The sequence below is a fragment of the Ovis aries genome, chromosome 3 (assembly GCF_016772045.2).
Source record: "Ovis aries strain OAR_USU_Benz2616 breed Rambouillet chromosome 3, ARS-UI_Ramb_v3.0, whole genome shotgun sequence".
NCBI classification, from domain to species: Eukaryota; Metazoa; Chordata; class Mammalia; order Artiodactyla; family Bovidae; genus Ovis; species Ovis aries.
The window spans coordinates 3,499,992-3,517,225 of record NC_056056.1 but is presented as its reverse complement, the minus strand read 5'-3'; the positions used below and the strand labels follow the sequence as shown (position 1 = coordinate 3,517,225).

Here is a 17,234-nt window from a genome sequence, read left to right as displayed (position 1 = left end):
CCACGGTGTGCACACGCGGAGGAACATGGATTCAATCACACACACACTTGGCACCCCCATCCCCAAAAAGGGACAAACAAGATGGAACCGTCTCATTTCACTGGACACGGGACCTTCACCCTCCTGAAGCCCCCACTGGACGCGTGGCCCACAAGGGCCCCGAGGGGACTGCTGGCTGCCAGGAACATCCCCTCCTGTGCTGACTCCCCTCAGGTAACCCTCACGCCCTCCCTCCACTCCCCCACCCTCCCAAGTTCAAGTTCAATACTAGGCCACCCCTGCCTGGAAGAAAGGGCAGCAGGCTGCCAAGCCCCCACCGCCAGGGCAGGGCACCAGGGCACCCACTCCCTGCCTGGCAAGTGAAACGGAAGAACAAGCAGGGAGCCCACACGGACTCTACAACCAGGAGCTATGGCAATGGAGCGTTCCAGAGAAGTGAGATTCACCCTTTACCTTTTGATGAGCTGGACTTTCCAGTAACTGCTGTTTTAACTTAACTTCTTTCTCTGTTATCTCTCTCATTTTAAGATTTACCTAAAGTGGAAGAAATCAAATGCATTAGGGAGGCAATTGAGACTGATTTCCAACACTGGGGTATATGTCCCTCCTTCACAACCCAGACCCCACCTCGCCTGTGTGAACTCTGATTCTCAGATGCAGGTAGTATTTAGACCAGTACACACCTGCGGAAATTCACAGACCTCGTGACCCATGACACAGAGGAGGGGGGAAGGCCCGGCGCCCCCCGGGGCCTGTGCGCTGCTCCCCGCCTCATCGCCTCACCCCAGTGCTCAGGCGGCACCACGTCACCGAACACCGCCAGTGCCACGGCCTGGCTGAGACCCGCCCCGGACACCCGACGGGAGCTCGCACACTCCCTGACACCAAAGGAACACCAGCAACCATCGTCAGACACCCGGAAGCACTTACTACAACCGCACAGAAATAAAAATACCCTTTTCTGGAATTATTAACCCGAAGATAAGATCAAAACGGCAAATTACAAACTAATACCATGGAGGAAAAAACAAGGCTAACGGGCATGTGGTCAAAGCTACGGTCAGATGAAATGCCAGAGAACTGAATTTCTTATCGTTAACAAAGAACACAGATAAGGGAACTCACACAAATCAAATCAAGGACAGGGAAAAACTTTTTTAAATATTTGTTTATTTATTTGCCTGCATCAGAGTCTTAGTTAAGTCATGTGGGATCTTGTTAGGGCACACAGATTCTCTAGCTGTGGCGCGTGGACTTCCGGGATCACGGCTCATGGACTTCCAGAGTCGCAGCGCGCAGGCTCAGCAGCTGCATCTCACAGGCTTAGCTGCTCCTGCGGCAGGTGGGATCTTAGTTCCTCAACCACGGATCAAACCCACACCCGCTGCATTACACGGTGGATTCTTAACTACTGGACCATTGGGACAGTTGGAAAAAATGTTTTTTAAAAGAAAAAGATAAAAGTAAACATAGAAATATTCTAAAATAAATTAGAATGTACATATACGTGGATAAGTGATAAACGAAGTATGGTAAAACACTACTTATAAAATCTAGGTGGTGGAAACAGGACATTCTCTAGTTCTTTCAACTCTTCTGCATGTCTAAAATTTTTCACAATTAAACATTGGAAATTAAAAATTTGGGGAAATTTGATTATGCCATAAATTACCTTCCTACCATGGAAACGATTTTCTGATTGGACTGATGCAATGTTAACGAATGTAGCTTTTGATTGTGTATCATTAGGTGTGACAACACTGGGAAGATCTATACAAGTCAGTGGAACAGCTTTCCCCTTGACAAGGTGCAACCTCAGAAAACCATGGGTAACAGGGCCAGGAAAAGCGTAAGAAAGACTTCAATATGACAAGAGTGCAAAAAGTTCACTGGGCTCCTCAAGGAGCTCAAACCAGTGCTCTGAGACAACCTAGAGGGATGGGCTGGGCTGGGAGGTGGGAGGGAGGTTCCAGAGGAAGGGGATACACGTATGCCTATGGCTCAGCCATACTGATGGCATCAGTTCAGTCGCTCAGTCGTGTCTGACTCTTTGCGACCCCATGAATCACAGCACGCCAGGCCTCCCTGTCCATCACCATCTCCCAGAGTTCACTCAGACTCACGTCCATCGAGTCCGTGATGCCATCCAGCCATCTCATCCTCGGTCGTCCCCTTCTCCTCCTGCCCCCAATCCCTCCCAGCATCAGAGTCTTTTCCAATGAGTCAACTCTTTGCATGAGGTGGCCAAAGTACTGGAGTTTCAGCTTTAGCATCATTCCTTCCAAAGAAATCCCAGGGCTGATCTCCTTCAGAATGGACTGGTTGGATCTCCGTGCAGTCCAAGGGACTCTCAAGAGTCTTCTCCAACACCACAGTTCAAAACCATCAATTCTTCAGCGCTCAGCCCTCTTCACAGTCCAATTCTCACATCCATACATGACCACTGGAAAAACCATAGCCTTGACTAGATGGATCTTAGTCGGCAAAGTAATGTCTCTGCTTTTGAATATGCTATCTAGGTTGGTCATAACTTTCCTTCCAAGGAGTAAGCGTCTTTTAACTTCATGGCTGCAATCATCATCTGCATTGATTTTGGAGCCCCCAAAAATAAAGTCTGACACTGTTTCCACTGTTTCCCCATCTATTTCCCATGAAGTGATGGGACCAGATGCCATGATCTTCATTTTCTGAATGTTGAGCTTTAAGCCAACTTTTTCACTCTCCTCTTTTACTTTCATCAGGAGGCTTTTTAGTTCCTCTTCACTTTCTGCCATAAGGGTGGTGTCATCTGCATATCTGAGGTTATTGATATTTCTCCCGGCAATCTTCATTCCAGCTTCTGTTTCTTCCAGTCCAGCATTTCTCACGATGTACTCTGTATAGAAGCTAAATAAGCAGAGTGACAATATACAGCCTTGACGTACTCCTTTTCCTATTTGGAACCAGTCTGTTGTTCCATGTCCAGTTCTAACTGTTGCTTCCTGGCCTGCATACAGATTTCTCAAGAGGCAGGTCAGGTGGTCTGGTATTCCCATCTCTCTCAGAATTTTCCACAGTTTATTGTGATCCACACAGTCAAAGGCGTTGGCATAATCAATAAAGCAGAGAGAGATGTTTTTCTGGAACTCTCTTGCTTTCTCCATGATCCAGCGGATGCTGGCAATTTGATCTCTGGTTCCTCTGCCTTTTCTAAAACCAGCTTGAACATCAGGAAGTTCACGGTTTACGTATTGCTGAAGCCTAGCTTGGAGAATTTTGAGCATTACTTTACTAGCATGTGAGATGAGTGCAATTGTGCAGTAGTTTGAGCATTCTTTGGCATTGCCTTTCTTTGGGATTGGAATGAAAACTGACCTTTTCCAGTCCTGTGGCCACTGCTGAGTTTTCCAAATTTGCTGGCATATTGAGTGCAGCACTTTCACAGCATCATCTTTCAGGATTTGAAATAGCTCCACTGGAATTCCATCACCTCCACTAGCTTTGTTCACAGTATGCTTTCTAAGGCCCACTTGACTTCACATTCCAGGATGTCTGGCTCTAGATGAGTGAGCACATCATCGTGATTATCTGGGTGGTGAAGATCTTTTTTGTACGGTTCTTCTGTGTATTTCTGCCACCTCTTCTTAATATCTTCTGCTTCTGTTAGGTCCATACCATTTCTGTCCTTTATCGAGCCCATCTTTGCATGAAATGTTCCCTTGGTATCTCTAATTTTCTTGACGAGATCTCCAGTCTTTCCCATTCTGTTCTTTTCCTCCATTTCTTTGCACTGATCCCTGAGGAAGGCTTTCCTATCTCTCCTCGCTGTTCTCTGGAACGGATGGCGTGGCAGAGAGCAAAACAGCAGTGTGAAGCGATTATCTTTCCACTCAACATAAACATGAAGGAAAAGAGCAGCAAGCCCCTCAAACGTCATCTGCTACCAGGGTTTTCAAAAAAAAAAAAGGTTCACTGGGCTAGTACCTAGATGATATAAAAGAAACCTTGCAACAAGAACAAGACAGTCAGCTTTTAAAGTGAGATCCATGCAGACATTTCTCCAAAAAAGATCTACAAATGGCCAGTAAACACATGAAAAGAGGTTCCGCGTTACAACCATCAGGGAAAGTGAAAGTTGCTTAGTTGTGTGCGGCTCTTTCTCACCCCATGGACTATGCAATCCATGGAAGTCTGCAGGCCAGAATACTGGATTGGGTAGTCGTTCCCTTCTGCAGGGATCTTCCCAACCCAGGATTGAACCTGAGTCTCCTGCACTGAGGGCAGATTCTTTACCAATTGAGCTATCAGGGGAGCCCATCATCAGGGAAATGTGAATTTCAACTACAATGAGACACCACCTCATACCCTCCAGAACAGCTGGAAACAAAGCAGCAGAAAGTGCGTATCAGCAAGGACTTAGGAAGCTAGAAACCTCAGGTGCTCGGGGAAAGGAAAACGGTGCACCGGCTGCGGCCAGCCTGCCAGCTCTTCACAGGGCCCATGCGACCTGGCAATTCCACCCCGAGACACAAGCCGAAGAAAGAAGACGACCCAGCCGCACACACATTCATCCCAGAACATTTATAGCAGAATTCGCAACAGCCAGAAAGTGGAAACGCAAATGTCCATCAGCTGAGGAATGGCTAACCAAAACTTGGAACGGCTGAACAGCGCGACGAACATGACTACAAAAAGGAGCGGCACTCTAAGTCCCACAGCAAGCAAGCCCGGTGCCAGTGCCGTGGCAAATGGGGAGAGTCAGACACAAGGGGCCACACGCTGCAGGCTTCATTTAAATGAAACGTTTGCAACAGGCAAATCCACACAGACACAAAGCAGAGGAGGGGCTGGCGGGGGCTGGGGACGGGACGACAGGGTGCGACTGCGGACGCGCGACCGGTGTGATGAAACGTCTGGAACTGGTGGCGACGGCCGCACAGCCTGGTGAGCGCCGTGAAACTCCACTGAAAGGTACACTTTAAAGCGGAGAATTTCACAGCACGTGAATTATATCTCAACTTTAAAAAAAACGCTCATTAATAATGGTTTCGAATTTCACATTTTGGTTAACCTTCAAGAAACTAGCCAAGTTTTGGGGTAGCATGAAAAAATGACGTGTATGATTGTCTGGGAAGACTGTGAAAACACTGTTCTCTTCAACTGTGCGTCCACGGAAAATCAGATTGTCTTCACATACGTCAATAAAAACAACACGCTGAGCAGATGAAATGCAAACCCAGGCATCTCCAGCATTGGGTGAGACGCGGTTCATCTAGAACTGCAATCGCCTGGAAGAGATCTGTAAGAAACCCACTTTAAACAGAAAGACAAGGAGAGATTAACCGTAACAGGAAGGGGGATCCCTGGAGGTCCAGTGGTGAAGAATCCGCTTGCCAACGCAGAGGACACAGCCTCAGCCCTTGGGTCCGGGAAGATCCCATGTGCCGGGGGCAACTAGGCCCGCGAGTCACAACTACTGAAGCCCAGGAGCCCTAGAGCCCGTGGTCTGCAAGGAGAGCAGCCCCAGCTCGCCTGAACTAGGGAAAGCCCACGCGCAGCAATGAAGACTCAGCGCAACCGAAAACAAATAAATTTAAAACAAAAAAAAAAAAGAAGAAGAAGGGAAGAGATGTGCTGGTCATGAGAAGGCTGGAGGCAAGGACCATCACCTGCGATAAAGGGACACTGTGTGAACACGAAAGGACAGAAAAATCCTAACAGCGCACAAACGTAGCAACACGCGAAAAACACATGGAGCAAGGACGGGCACGACCAACAGGCAGGTGCAGCCATGCCGGGAGGCTCCAGTGCTCCTCTGGCAGCCTGCCTGATGGGGCGTGAGGTCCCCAAAGACGCACCCCGCCCACAGCAACCTGGACACGTGCGGCGTGCCGGGCCGACAGCAGAGAGTACGACAAACACCCGGCAAGACCACACTGAGGACCCAGAACAAGCCTCAGTGAGCCTAGGAGGACGGCAGTCACAGCGCGCTCTGACCACGCCAGAATGAGAAACCAACGCCCCCTAAAATGCCCAGAGCCACCCTACCAGACACGGGAGCTAAGCCACAAGCTTCCAGACAGCCCACTGATGGAACAAGGGTCCACAGGTGAAATAAAACATCTTAAAGAGAAAGAAGACCACAGCATGTAAGACTAGTGCACACAGTGTGGCGAAAGCGCCGCGTAACGAGGAGTTACTAACTTTAAACGTTCATATCAAAATGAGCAAGCGCATAGAAGAACTAATCTCCTACTTTCCTCAGAAAGGAGAGAAAACTAATTTCAGAATAAATAAAAAACAATGAAAGCAAGAAGAGACGCTACATAGAAAATAACTGGAGAAATAAATAAAAAACAAAAGCAGGTTTTTTAGAACGTTAATAAAGTTGACAAACTAGACCAACAAAGGGAAGGAGAAAAGACAGAAATTACTAAGAGCGGGAAACGAGAGGGGACATCACTACGGACCATACACACACGAAAGGACAAAGAAATATGAACGTGATGATCAAGTCGAAATTTAAACAACATTGACAAATTCCTTGAAAGTCACAAGTTGCCAGCACTGACACAAAATTAAACAGAAATCCTAAATACCTTACACGTACACTGAAGAAGTTAAATTCATAATTAAAACCTTCCCACCAAGAAAACCCCAAGCCCAGATGGCTTCAGCAGTGAATCCATCAAAGACTTCAGGACGAAATAATACCAACTGTACAAAACTGTCTCACAGAATAAAGGAGCGAATGCTTGCCAGCTCACCTGCTTTGACACCAGCCATCATCCTGACGCTGAAACAAGAAAACACAAGAAAATACACCACAGAAGGCGCCGGATCTCCAGATCTTCAGATGCATAAAATACTCCTGGAACTCACTAAGACAAGCCGCCTCATTAAACCTGGGCCAACTATCTGAACGGACACCTAACAAAACACACAGAAACACCTTTAGTTGTTAGGGAAATGCCGACCAACACCGTGAGGTATCTCTACACAGCCACTCACGGCTTATCGGAAAGACTGCCACCACCGAGGACGGGCAGAGCGTAGACGCCGGGACCCTCGTCCTGCACCCAGCCAGGCCCCGCTCTGCCTCCAGATTCCCGCGGGGCGCTTCCCACCTGCACCTCCACGTGAAGCTGGCAGGTGCATAAGGCCCCCACCTCACCGGGTGTCCCTCATCCCCAAGGCCCCCCCCTGCACGGGGGAGGAACCAAGAGTGGGGGCACCGTCTCAGCAGACGTCCTGGCAGAACGTCTTCCCCGAGATGCGCAGGCCCCGCCAGGCTCTGCCCTGCTCCTCGGCTGACCCTGGATAAAGCCCTACACGACAAGAACGCGTGTGTGAGCTGCACAGTGAGAAACGCACAGGCTCCGCTCACGGAGCACCACCCCCGAGGGCCGCCCCGCGTCTGCCCCTCTGCTCTGTGAGTGCAGTGCCCCACACGCAGCACCCGTCTACAGGAAGGGGCTTAATAACCACAGGCTCCAGCGGAATCCCATCACCACACAACACGGAAAGCGAACATTCTTCACATGGATCGTACAGACGGTCACACTGAGAGCTTCTAAACGCCAGAGGAGAAAACAGCGCTCAAGAAGATACCCTTTCCTCTTAATCAAAACGCCTTCTGAAACTGAGACCTCAATGAAGGCACACTGGGTGCCTGAGATAAAAACAGCAGGAATTTATGAAGCGGGACCACCAACACACAACGCAGCCCTTCACCCTCCGTCTGCACACACAGGAGGAGCCAGTCTGTCTGAACCGCAGCGGACAGTCTCCTGGGCCTGCGGCTGGGTCGCGTCTCAGCAGGACACACAGGAAGGTGATGCTCTCGGGGAGAAGGGACCCGCACCCACGGGGCACCCCTGGAGCTTCAGGCCGCTCGCCCACCTCCAGCAGGGCCCCCACGCTCACCTTGTTGACCCAGAAGACCATGGCATCCTCAAGGTCGTACGGGAGCTCTTTGGAGGCGCTGAAGGTGGAGAAGCGCTTGACGCTGGCCACCACCTTCTCGATGCTGATCATCTCCACGGTGTAGGCCATCATGAGGGCGTCCACCATCGCCATGTGGGCGCTCTGCAGGCAGAGGCAGCAGTCGGTCACCCTCCCCTGCCCCGCAGCCCAGAGTCAGGCAGAGACCCTCCCCACACCCACACCTGAGCCCTCCTGGGGTCAGGTCGGCTTGGCCCCACATCCTCCTCTCCAAGGATCCCGTGAGAGCTCAGCCAAGGGAGAAGGCACGAGACGGGCACGTGACCACCGCTGGCCCCAGGCAGTCAGGGGTCTGCACACTGAACTCACGCCTTGTAACCCTTTCTTCCCGGGAATCCGTAACATCCTCCCAACCCAAAACACACCAGCCAGGCCAAAAACCAGAGAACGCAGAACGCCTGAGAACGGCCTAAGCTAAAGTCATGTGGGAGGCACCAGGAGGTGGCTCGACCTGGAGCAGCCTGGCCCGGAAACGCCAGGCTGGTGAACGGCTGCAGAGAAGGATGGGGAGGGGGACACTCAGGGGAGGAGAGGCACGTCTGTTTCTTTATTTTGGCACGAAAATTCTTAAAAGATAGACGTGAAACAATCTCAGAGCAGGCTCAGCAACTCCATGTCGCCACCTCTGAACGCAACTCGGTTTACCACAGCTGGGGTGGGGCAGCACTGCCCAGGGGACACACCGGGGGAAGCTGCCCCCACCCCGTTCCAGCCCAGCCACATCCCGCCGAGAGAAGGTGGTCTCAGGCCCGAAGTTTCGGAGCAACTCTGCTGCGCTGCAGGGGCACAGAGGCCGCCTCATGGCTGCCCCCCACCGCCCAGGCCACTCACCATCTTGATGGGCGCATGGCTGAGGTCGGGCTCCGTCACAGGGGTGTCGTCACTCTCCATCACGTAAATCCCTTTCCGGGACAGGGCCTGGATGACAGACTGGTGTCCCTGCAGGGAGGCCACCTGGTCCCCTTTGAGGATGAGGCTGCACACACGGCAGTACAGCTCGCTGGACAGCAGGAGCTTGATGACCGGAGGCTTGATGTGCTCCTGCTCGTACTGGTCGATGTAAAAGGGGTCCCTGAGGTCCTCGGGGATGTCATCTGCAGCGACAGGAGACCCCCGCGTGTGGGCATTACCCCCAAATGCAGCCGCACCGGCCACTCGCAGTCACTTCCCGCCTCCTGGAGCTGCTGGCGGGACGGTGGCTGGAGGATGTCGAGTTGGGGACACAGGTATGAGGCTGTCTGCAGTGCGAGGTCTGCAGAGACCTTGCCCTTGATTCACCAGGAGTGTTGGGAGCCAGGGCAGACCTGGGTCTGCCACACCACAGTGATCCAGGCTCAGGACGCCAGGGTGGCCACGGGAAAGGCCACAGAGGAGAGGATTTGGACAAGCCTGTGGTTAACACAGAGCCACAGCTCAACGCAGAAGGGTCAGAGCTCAAGGTCTCATGCAAGCAGGACCCGCGTACGGCGGCCTGGCCTTGACCGGGTGCGCCTCTCACAGCCGGTCAGAGCCTCGCCTCGAGGGCAAATCACAGACGCTGTGAAGGCCGATCTCCCAGGGTCGGGTGAGGATTTAATCACAACACGTAAGTAAGTCACGGTGCTGAGAGCAGAGCTTGGAGCTCCACAAAATTCACACAAGTATCGGTTATCAATTTTAATATCAACCAAGCTAAAAAGACGGTCAAGGAAGTGCCTTCCTGTTGCTGTGCGCCACACTCTGCCCTGTCCTGTCAACCGAGGCCACCTCGCTCGCCTGGGGCAGGGTGGTAGAGACCTGGAGCACGCAGGGGCAGAGGCCCCCAGGAGGTGCCCACCCAGGCGAAGGAAAATGCAGGCTGCAGGTCTCCATGACACAGCAGGACAGAGAGCCTTAAAACACACCGCGGTGTCCAGCCCCACCCCAGACCAAGTAGGTCGGAAAGCCCTGCCAGCGCCAGCATTTGTTCCGCCGAGATCTGCCACATCAGAGGCTCTGGAGGTGGCTGACAGTCTCCCCGAGCACGCACTCACTTCTTCACGCTGGTCATGGAAACAAGCACTCAGAGGTCTTCTAATTCTGGACCCCTGTGCACCCCACCCTTCGCTGAAGACACCAGTCGGGAGAGAAAGAAAGCGGGGGCAGCGCCCAGCGCCCCTCCTCGCTCCACCAGGCAAGACCCAGGGACAGAACCAGCTCCCCACGTGCAGGCGCGGGCAGCTCGGGAGCAGGGCCCTGGCCTGCCGGCCGAGAGGAGGACAGAACGAGCAAAGAACCCAGGACAGGAGGGAGCCTCAAAGGGGATCCTCGTTCACGGCTGAACCCCTCCTGTGCCAAGCACGAGCAGGACAGACACAAAGAACCGAACTGACCTCGGAACCCACGGCCTATAAACAGCAAACAGATGTCTGTTCTGGAACCTAATGGGGTTTACTGAAACCCAGCTGCTAAACAAACCACCAGAAATGCCAATATCCTCCAGAGGGACCCAGAAAACAGCCTCACGCTATTCAAAATGTCCAGAACCCCATCCATTAGGAAAATGTGACCGATTCTCAGAGGGAAAGATGGTCAACACACGCCAACTCTGAGACAACCCAGATGAGAGAATCACCAAAGATTTCACAGCATCTATTATAACAAGGCTCCATGAAGCCCTCCTGCAACAAATGGAAAGAACAGAAGGTATTAACAGAGAAATAAAACTTATTCAAAAAAAAAAAAAAACCTTCAGGATTTCCCTGGTGGCCCTGTGGTGAAGAATCCACCTGCCAACACAGGGGACGAGAGCTGGATCCCGGGCCCAGGAAGACCCACTGGGCAGTTACGCCGCGTCAGAGAGCCTGCATGCTCCAGAGCCCACACCCCGCAACCAGGAGAAGCCCCCACTCGCTGCAACGAGAGAAACCTGAGCACAGCAAGAGACCCAGCACAGCCACAAATAAATGTACAGATAAGCTTTTAAAGATAAACCTTCAGAACTGCAAAATCTAGTTATCAACAGGAAGTTTAATGACAGATTCAAAAGATGAGCAAAGCAGAAGCAAACTCACAGGTATGGGGAAGAAACTAGTGGTTACCGGCGGGGGGGTGGGGTTACAAATAAAGCACACGGGCACAAAGCCGGCTCAAGGACATCCTGTAGAGCCCAGAGAATGTGGCCATGTTTTGTAATAACTATAAATGGAAAGTAACCGTTAAAGATTGCATAAAAATAAATTTAAAATTAACTTAAATTTTAAAAATACAAACAAAACAGAGAAAACAATCAGTGAACCTGAAGACAGATCAACAGAAATAATCCAGCAGAGAGAAAGACGATGGAATGAAAAGCAGAGACCCAGTGACTGTTCCCACCGAGGGGAGCCTGGGGCAGAAAAAACGTGAATAAATGGTGCCCAGAACCCACCCACGTCTGGTAAGATACCAATTTACGGGCGCAGCAAACCCAGAAAACCCAAACAGAACCAACTCGAAGAAAACCAGGCCCACACATTTCTAATCAAACTGCTGAAAGCCAGAGAAGCAACAGGCCCAGGGGACCCTGACTGGAGCCATCAGCCAGACCTGCGACGGCTCCTCTTAATGAAAGGGAACAGGATACGATTAAGACTTCTGGCAGAAAAATGGAAATTATTCTTAAAGAGAGAGAGAGAGAAGAGAACTTGGCAGATTAGAAAAAGAGCCAAGAAGAAATTCCAGAACAGAAACATACAGTGACTACACGGACACACCGGACTGCTGAGCAGCACATTGCACACAGCGGACAAGGGGAATGGCAAACGCTGCCAGCGCCGCAGGCAAGACGGGAGCGGAAGCAAAGGGGGAGACAGGATCCAACAGACAGCCAGCAGGAAGCTTCCAGTACTGTAAAATCCACACTCCCCAGCAGGAGTTAAAAAAAGAAGAAAGAAATCTACAGACCAAAGAACCTCCCTGTAACACTGGTAAAATCCAAAGACAGAGGAGAGTCCTGAAAAGCGGCCAGAAGGGGCCCTCTGGTCAGGACACGATGGCATGGACCAGTCTCTCCCTGCTCCTCTCCACCGGGCACAGCCACAAACCCTGGAGACAACTCACAGGAGAGCCTGCAGAGGACTGGGGAAGGCGCAAGACGACCCCAGACTGGAGGAGCACAGCACAGGGCACCTCCCACCTCGCACCCAGCAAAGGTGACCCAGGCCTGGTACTTCCCGACCCCCAGCCTGGAAACAGAAGCTGAGTTAAGCAGGCTCGTTCCTGCTGCACAGGGTAGGTGAGGGGAGTCCCACCTACTGGCCCAGCCATCCTGGCAGAACCAGCAAGGGGCAGGAAGGGAGCCCCACGGACAGGCAGCCTGAACACCCAACTCCACCAGGAACCCAACCTGGAAGCGCCTCTCCTTCCCCACCAGGCCGGAGACACCCCCTCGTCAGCCTGCACAAGGGGAGTCCAGCGGTGGGACCCCACCATGACAAGCAGCCCGGGAAACACTCTCAGAGGTGTGGGGTAGCCTGCCGCAACATGCACCCGGCCTGGACACTCCTCATCCTGTGTGCAGAGAATTCCACCTCGCCCAGAGGCACCAGGCTAATCAGCCCAGGAGCCACCCTCCGCTTCCGAAAGCAGCACCAGCAGGGGCAGTGGGAACCCCAGATGCACCATGAAACGGCACCACGAAGGCTCTGAGCAGTAAACTGCCACTGGAACCACACGGTGGGCCGGGACCTGCATGCTGAGCCTAAGCAGGGAGAGTGCCTACTATGATAAAAAAAAAAAAAAAAAAACAAAAAACTTCAGTAACACCTAGAGTCACCTAATGTAACAGCCAAAATGACCAGGAAACGATCAAAGATCACCTATCATACCCAGAACCAAGAAAAACTTTAACGAGAAAAGAGAACCAACCGATACCAACACCGAGATGAGTCTGATGGAGTGACCTGACCAAGGACTTTACAACAACCATCTGAAAGAAGACTACAAGCAATCACAGGTTCTCTTGAAACAAATGAAAACTGAAAAAAAATTCAACACAGGAGTTATGAAAAGAGCCAGATAATGAGCAGAAAAATAGAGTAACATTTTAAACCTCACTGAATAGTCTCAGGGCTTCCCTGATGGCTCAGACGTTAAAGAATCTGCCCGCAATGCGGGAGACCTGGGTTTGATCCCTAGGTCAGGAAGATCCCCTGGAGGAGGGCACGGCAACCCACTCCAGGATTCTTGCCTGGAGAACCCCATGGACAGAGGGGCCTGCGGGCTATGGCCTAAGGGGTCGCAGAGTCAGACACGACTGGACGACTAAGCACAGTACAAACAGCCTCAACAGTTTAAGTGGCGACAGCAGAGCATAGGGTCACAGAGAAAATACACTCAGAAACAGAACGGGTTGAGTCTCAGGGGCCTGTGGAAGAGTAACAGGAGATCCGGTGCCTGCATCGCGGGAGTCTCTGAAAAGAGCGTGAGCAGGGCTAAACAGTAGGTAAGGAAGCAACCGCTGGAAACTTCCCAAATACGGCAAAAGATGTGCACTCACAGCTTTCAAGACACTGAAGGAACTCCAAACAGAACAAACCCAAAGAAGCCCAGGCCAAGACACCGCATAACCAAACTTATGAAAACTCAAGACAAAATATTTTGGAGCAGCTGGAAAGAAAGAGAATACAACTCAACTGGGCAGTGCATTTCTCCTCCGAGCCACGGAGGCGGGGGAAGCGGCACACGGCAGGCACACGTGCTTGAGGAGAAGAACGTCCGTATCTGGCAAGACCATCCCTAAGGGACCGAAGGACTAGAGACGCTCTCAGACAAAGGACAGTTGGCGGGGGGGGGGGGGGGGGGGTCTCTAGCAAACCTGAGAGGACTGGCTGAAGGAAACCCCCCAAACAGAAAGAGCTGGATTTAAAGAAATGAGCCCTGGAGGAACCCTGGAGAACAGGAAGAGAAAGGGTGTGAAGAGCAGGCGAAACTGTGAGTACGCAGACTACCCCTCTCCCCGTGAGCTCCCTAAATCACACCCGATGAGACAGCCCACACCTCTAGGGACTCCAGACGATGACGACTTTTAAATACTTTTAAAAGTGGGGAGAGCAAAGGAACCTAAATGGAAAAAAGGTTTCCACACCTCGTTCAAAATGGTAAAATAATACTGTCAACTGCTGGAAGTCACATATGCATACTGTAATACCCAGAGAAACCACTAAGATAGCTACACAGATATACCCCAAAATGATAAGACGGAATATATCAAGACGGAATCCTAAAAAATAGTCAAGTAACCCATAAGAAGGCCCAAAAAACAAAACCAGGAACAACAGAAAACAAATAAATAATAAAATCTCAGACTTAAGAGGGAGCATAGCAACAATGACACTAAAAGTGAATATCCTAAGTACACTGAAAGAGACCGGCAGTGAATTAAAAAATAGGTACAATTATATGTCATCTACAAGAATATTATTTCGAATTCAACAATATAAGTAGGATGCAAGTAAAGGGATAGAAAAGGCTATATAGGCAAATATTGTTTTAAAAAAAAACAGGAAGAGCTATATTAACATCTGATAAAGTATTAAATAGAAAGAAAACTACTAGAAATAAAGTGGAACATTATGTATGCCAAGTTGCTTCAGTCACGTCTGACTCTTTGCGACCCTCTGGTCTGCAGCCCACCAGGCTCCTCTCTCTGTCCATGGGATTCTCCAGGCAAGAATACTGGGGATCTTGCCGACCCAGGGACTGAGCTCAGTCTCCTGCATCGCAGGCAGGTTCCTTAATACCGACTCAGTCACCAGGGGAGACCCCTGAGCCTGTGATGTAAGGTGGGGCATCACGTAACAGTGAAGGGTCAATCCACCAAGAGCACTTTACAGCGCTAAGTGTGGATCTGGCAAGCTACAAGCCTAGGAACTGATGTTAAAAGCACCACAGAGCCATCAGCCATAGTTAGGGACTCCAAGCACAGCTAGGGACTTACTTCAACACCCCCACCTGAACTGACAGAACCGTCAGACACAAAATCAACACGGAGAGAGATCTGAACACCACAAACCATAGGCAGAATCTGACTGACCCGCGAAGAACATGCCACCCAACAACAGAAAACACATTCCTTCAAATGCTCACAGAATATTCACCAAAACAGGCCTTCAGTTCAGTTCAGGAGCTCAGTTGTGTCCGACTCTTTGCGACCTCATGGACTGCAGCACGCCAGGCCTCCCTGTCCATCACCAACTCCCAGAGCTTATTCAAACTCACGTCCATCAAGTCGGTGATGCCATCCAGCCATCTCATCCTCTATTGGCCCTTCTCCTCCCACCTTCAATCTTTCCCAGGATCAAGGTCTTTTCCAATGAGTCAGTTCTACGCATCAGGTAGCCAAAAGTATTGGAGCTTCAGCATCAGTCCTTCCACTGAATATTCAGGACTGATCTCCTTTAGAACGGACTGGTTGGATCTCCTTGCAGTCCAAGGGACTCACAAGTCTTCTCCAACACCACAGCTCACAAGCATCAAAACAAATGGGCCCTAAAACAAATCTTAACAAGTTTGAAAGAATGGCAATCACAGAGTATGCTATCTCACCACACGGAATCAGACTAGGAATAGGAACAAAAACACAGAACAGGAAAATTTCAACAACTGGAAATCACACTTCTAAATAATTCATGAATCAAATTGGCAGTATCAAGAGAAATAAAGAGAAATACATAGAACTGGATGTAAATACAACATACGTGGGGTGCGGCTAAGGCAGTACCGTGTGGAAAATTCATAGCACTAAATGCTTACGCTAGAAAAGTGGACAGATCTCAAATCAATAGTCTGAATCCTTACCTCAAGAAACTAGAAGGTTAAAAAAAAGAGGGGCAAAATAAATCTCAAGCAAGCAGTGAGGAAGGGAGGTAGGTATGACTATAAAAGGGAAGACAGTAACAGAAGAGGTCCTTGTGGACAGAATGTTCAGCATCTAATTATACAACCTCACTATCCCAGTCGTGACATTATACTATGGTTTTGCAAGGAGTTACCACTGGGGAAATCTGGTAAATGGTGACCAGAACCTCTCTGTAAGATCTCTTACAACTACATGTTAGTATACAATTTTCTCAAGACAAAACTTTTATTTTTAAGAAAAACTCGCCAAAGATTGGAAAAGGCATCTCCACAGAAAATAGATTCAACTGGCCAATAAGCACACTTAAAAAAAAAAAAGAAGACTCATCATTAGTCAGCAGGGAAACCGCGGTGACCGTCACAACCCACCCACTGGACCGGCCTCCGCTGAAAGACTGACAGCGCCACGTGTTGGCAAGGCTGCGGGGCAACTGCAGCTCTCACACCGCGCGTCGCTGGTGGAGATAAAAGATGACACAGCCTCTGCGCATGCGCACACGACCCGGGAGCTCCACGCCCAGGCACTGACCGGGACAAACGGGGACACACGCCCACACACACTCAGACACTCAGGGACGTTTCACAGCAGCTCCATCCCTGGAGGACAGAACCGGAAGCAATCCAAGTGTCTGTCCATCAACAAGTGAATGAATACGCAAAATGCGGGGAGCCAAACCACCAGCACTAAGCCAAAAAGGTCTTCACGCGTGGACGCATCCCTAGGACATTATGAAGGTAAGGGAAGGCAGACGAAGAGCGCCTGATGCAGGCGAAACGAGACTCAGGCGCGCTCTGGGAAAGAGCTGACTGCAGGGGCTCAAGGGAACCCCTGGAAGTGCTGAGAATGGCTTACCTTGCTTGTGGCCCCATGCATGGGATGAACACATCCATTTAAACTCATCAGACTATATACTCTCACAAACGGGTGCATTTTACTGGATGTGAAATTGGTTTTCTCAAAGGTCCAATAAGATTCTTCACTGTATACTCAACCGGAACCCACTCCACAGAGATTTCTCTAAAACACCAAGGTTTAATATACATCTCTTCCCTCCTAAGAAACCTTCAATGGCTCCCCAACTCACATACAAAAACAAAACACAACTACCAGCTATTTCAGGTATTCCAAGATCTGGCCCTAGGCAGTCTCTCCAATCCACATTTATCTCACAGGCGCTAAACTCACATTCCAGCCCAACCAGAACCCGCTTTCCCTTAGCCTGGGGGAGGCGGCACTGCCCCCGCCCTCCCTGGCCTGGTTCTCACCCACCTGAGCCACACACTCAGCTTCACTTTCTTGAATGGAATATTCCAGATTCCCCCAAGGGAGCTGCCTGCACCGGCTCCTCTCAGGCACTGCAGTCTCCCGGCCCCACACCACAGGTCTGTGTGCG

General features: G+C 50.6%; 1 protein-coding gene across 4 annotated transcripts in view; it reads right to left on the bottom strand.

Moving 5' to 3' along the window:
* Positions 1 to 17,234, bottom strand: part of CAMSAP1 (calmodulin regulated spectrin associated protein 1) — a 46,255-nt gene that overhangs the window by 22,228 nt on the left and 6,793 nt on the right. For all 4 annotated transcript variants that reach the window (XM_027966197.3, XM_027966198.3, XM_027966199.3 and 1 more), the window contains exons 3-5: positions 8,815 to 9,077; positions 7,906 to 8,067; positions 454 to 534 (exon numbers count right to left, since the gene is read on the bottom strand). In XM_027966197.3, the coding sequence (XP_027821998.1) occupies positions 454 to 534; positions 7,906 to 8,067; positions 8,815 to 9,077 (506 nt within the window). The remainder of the gene's footprint in view (positions 1 to 453; positions 535 to 7,905; positions 8,068 to 8,814; positions 9,078 to 17,234) is intronic.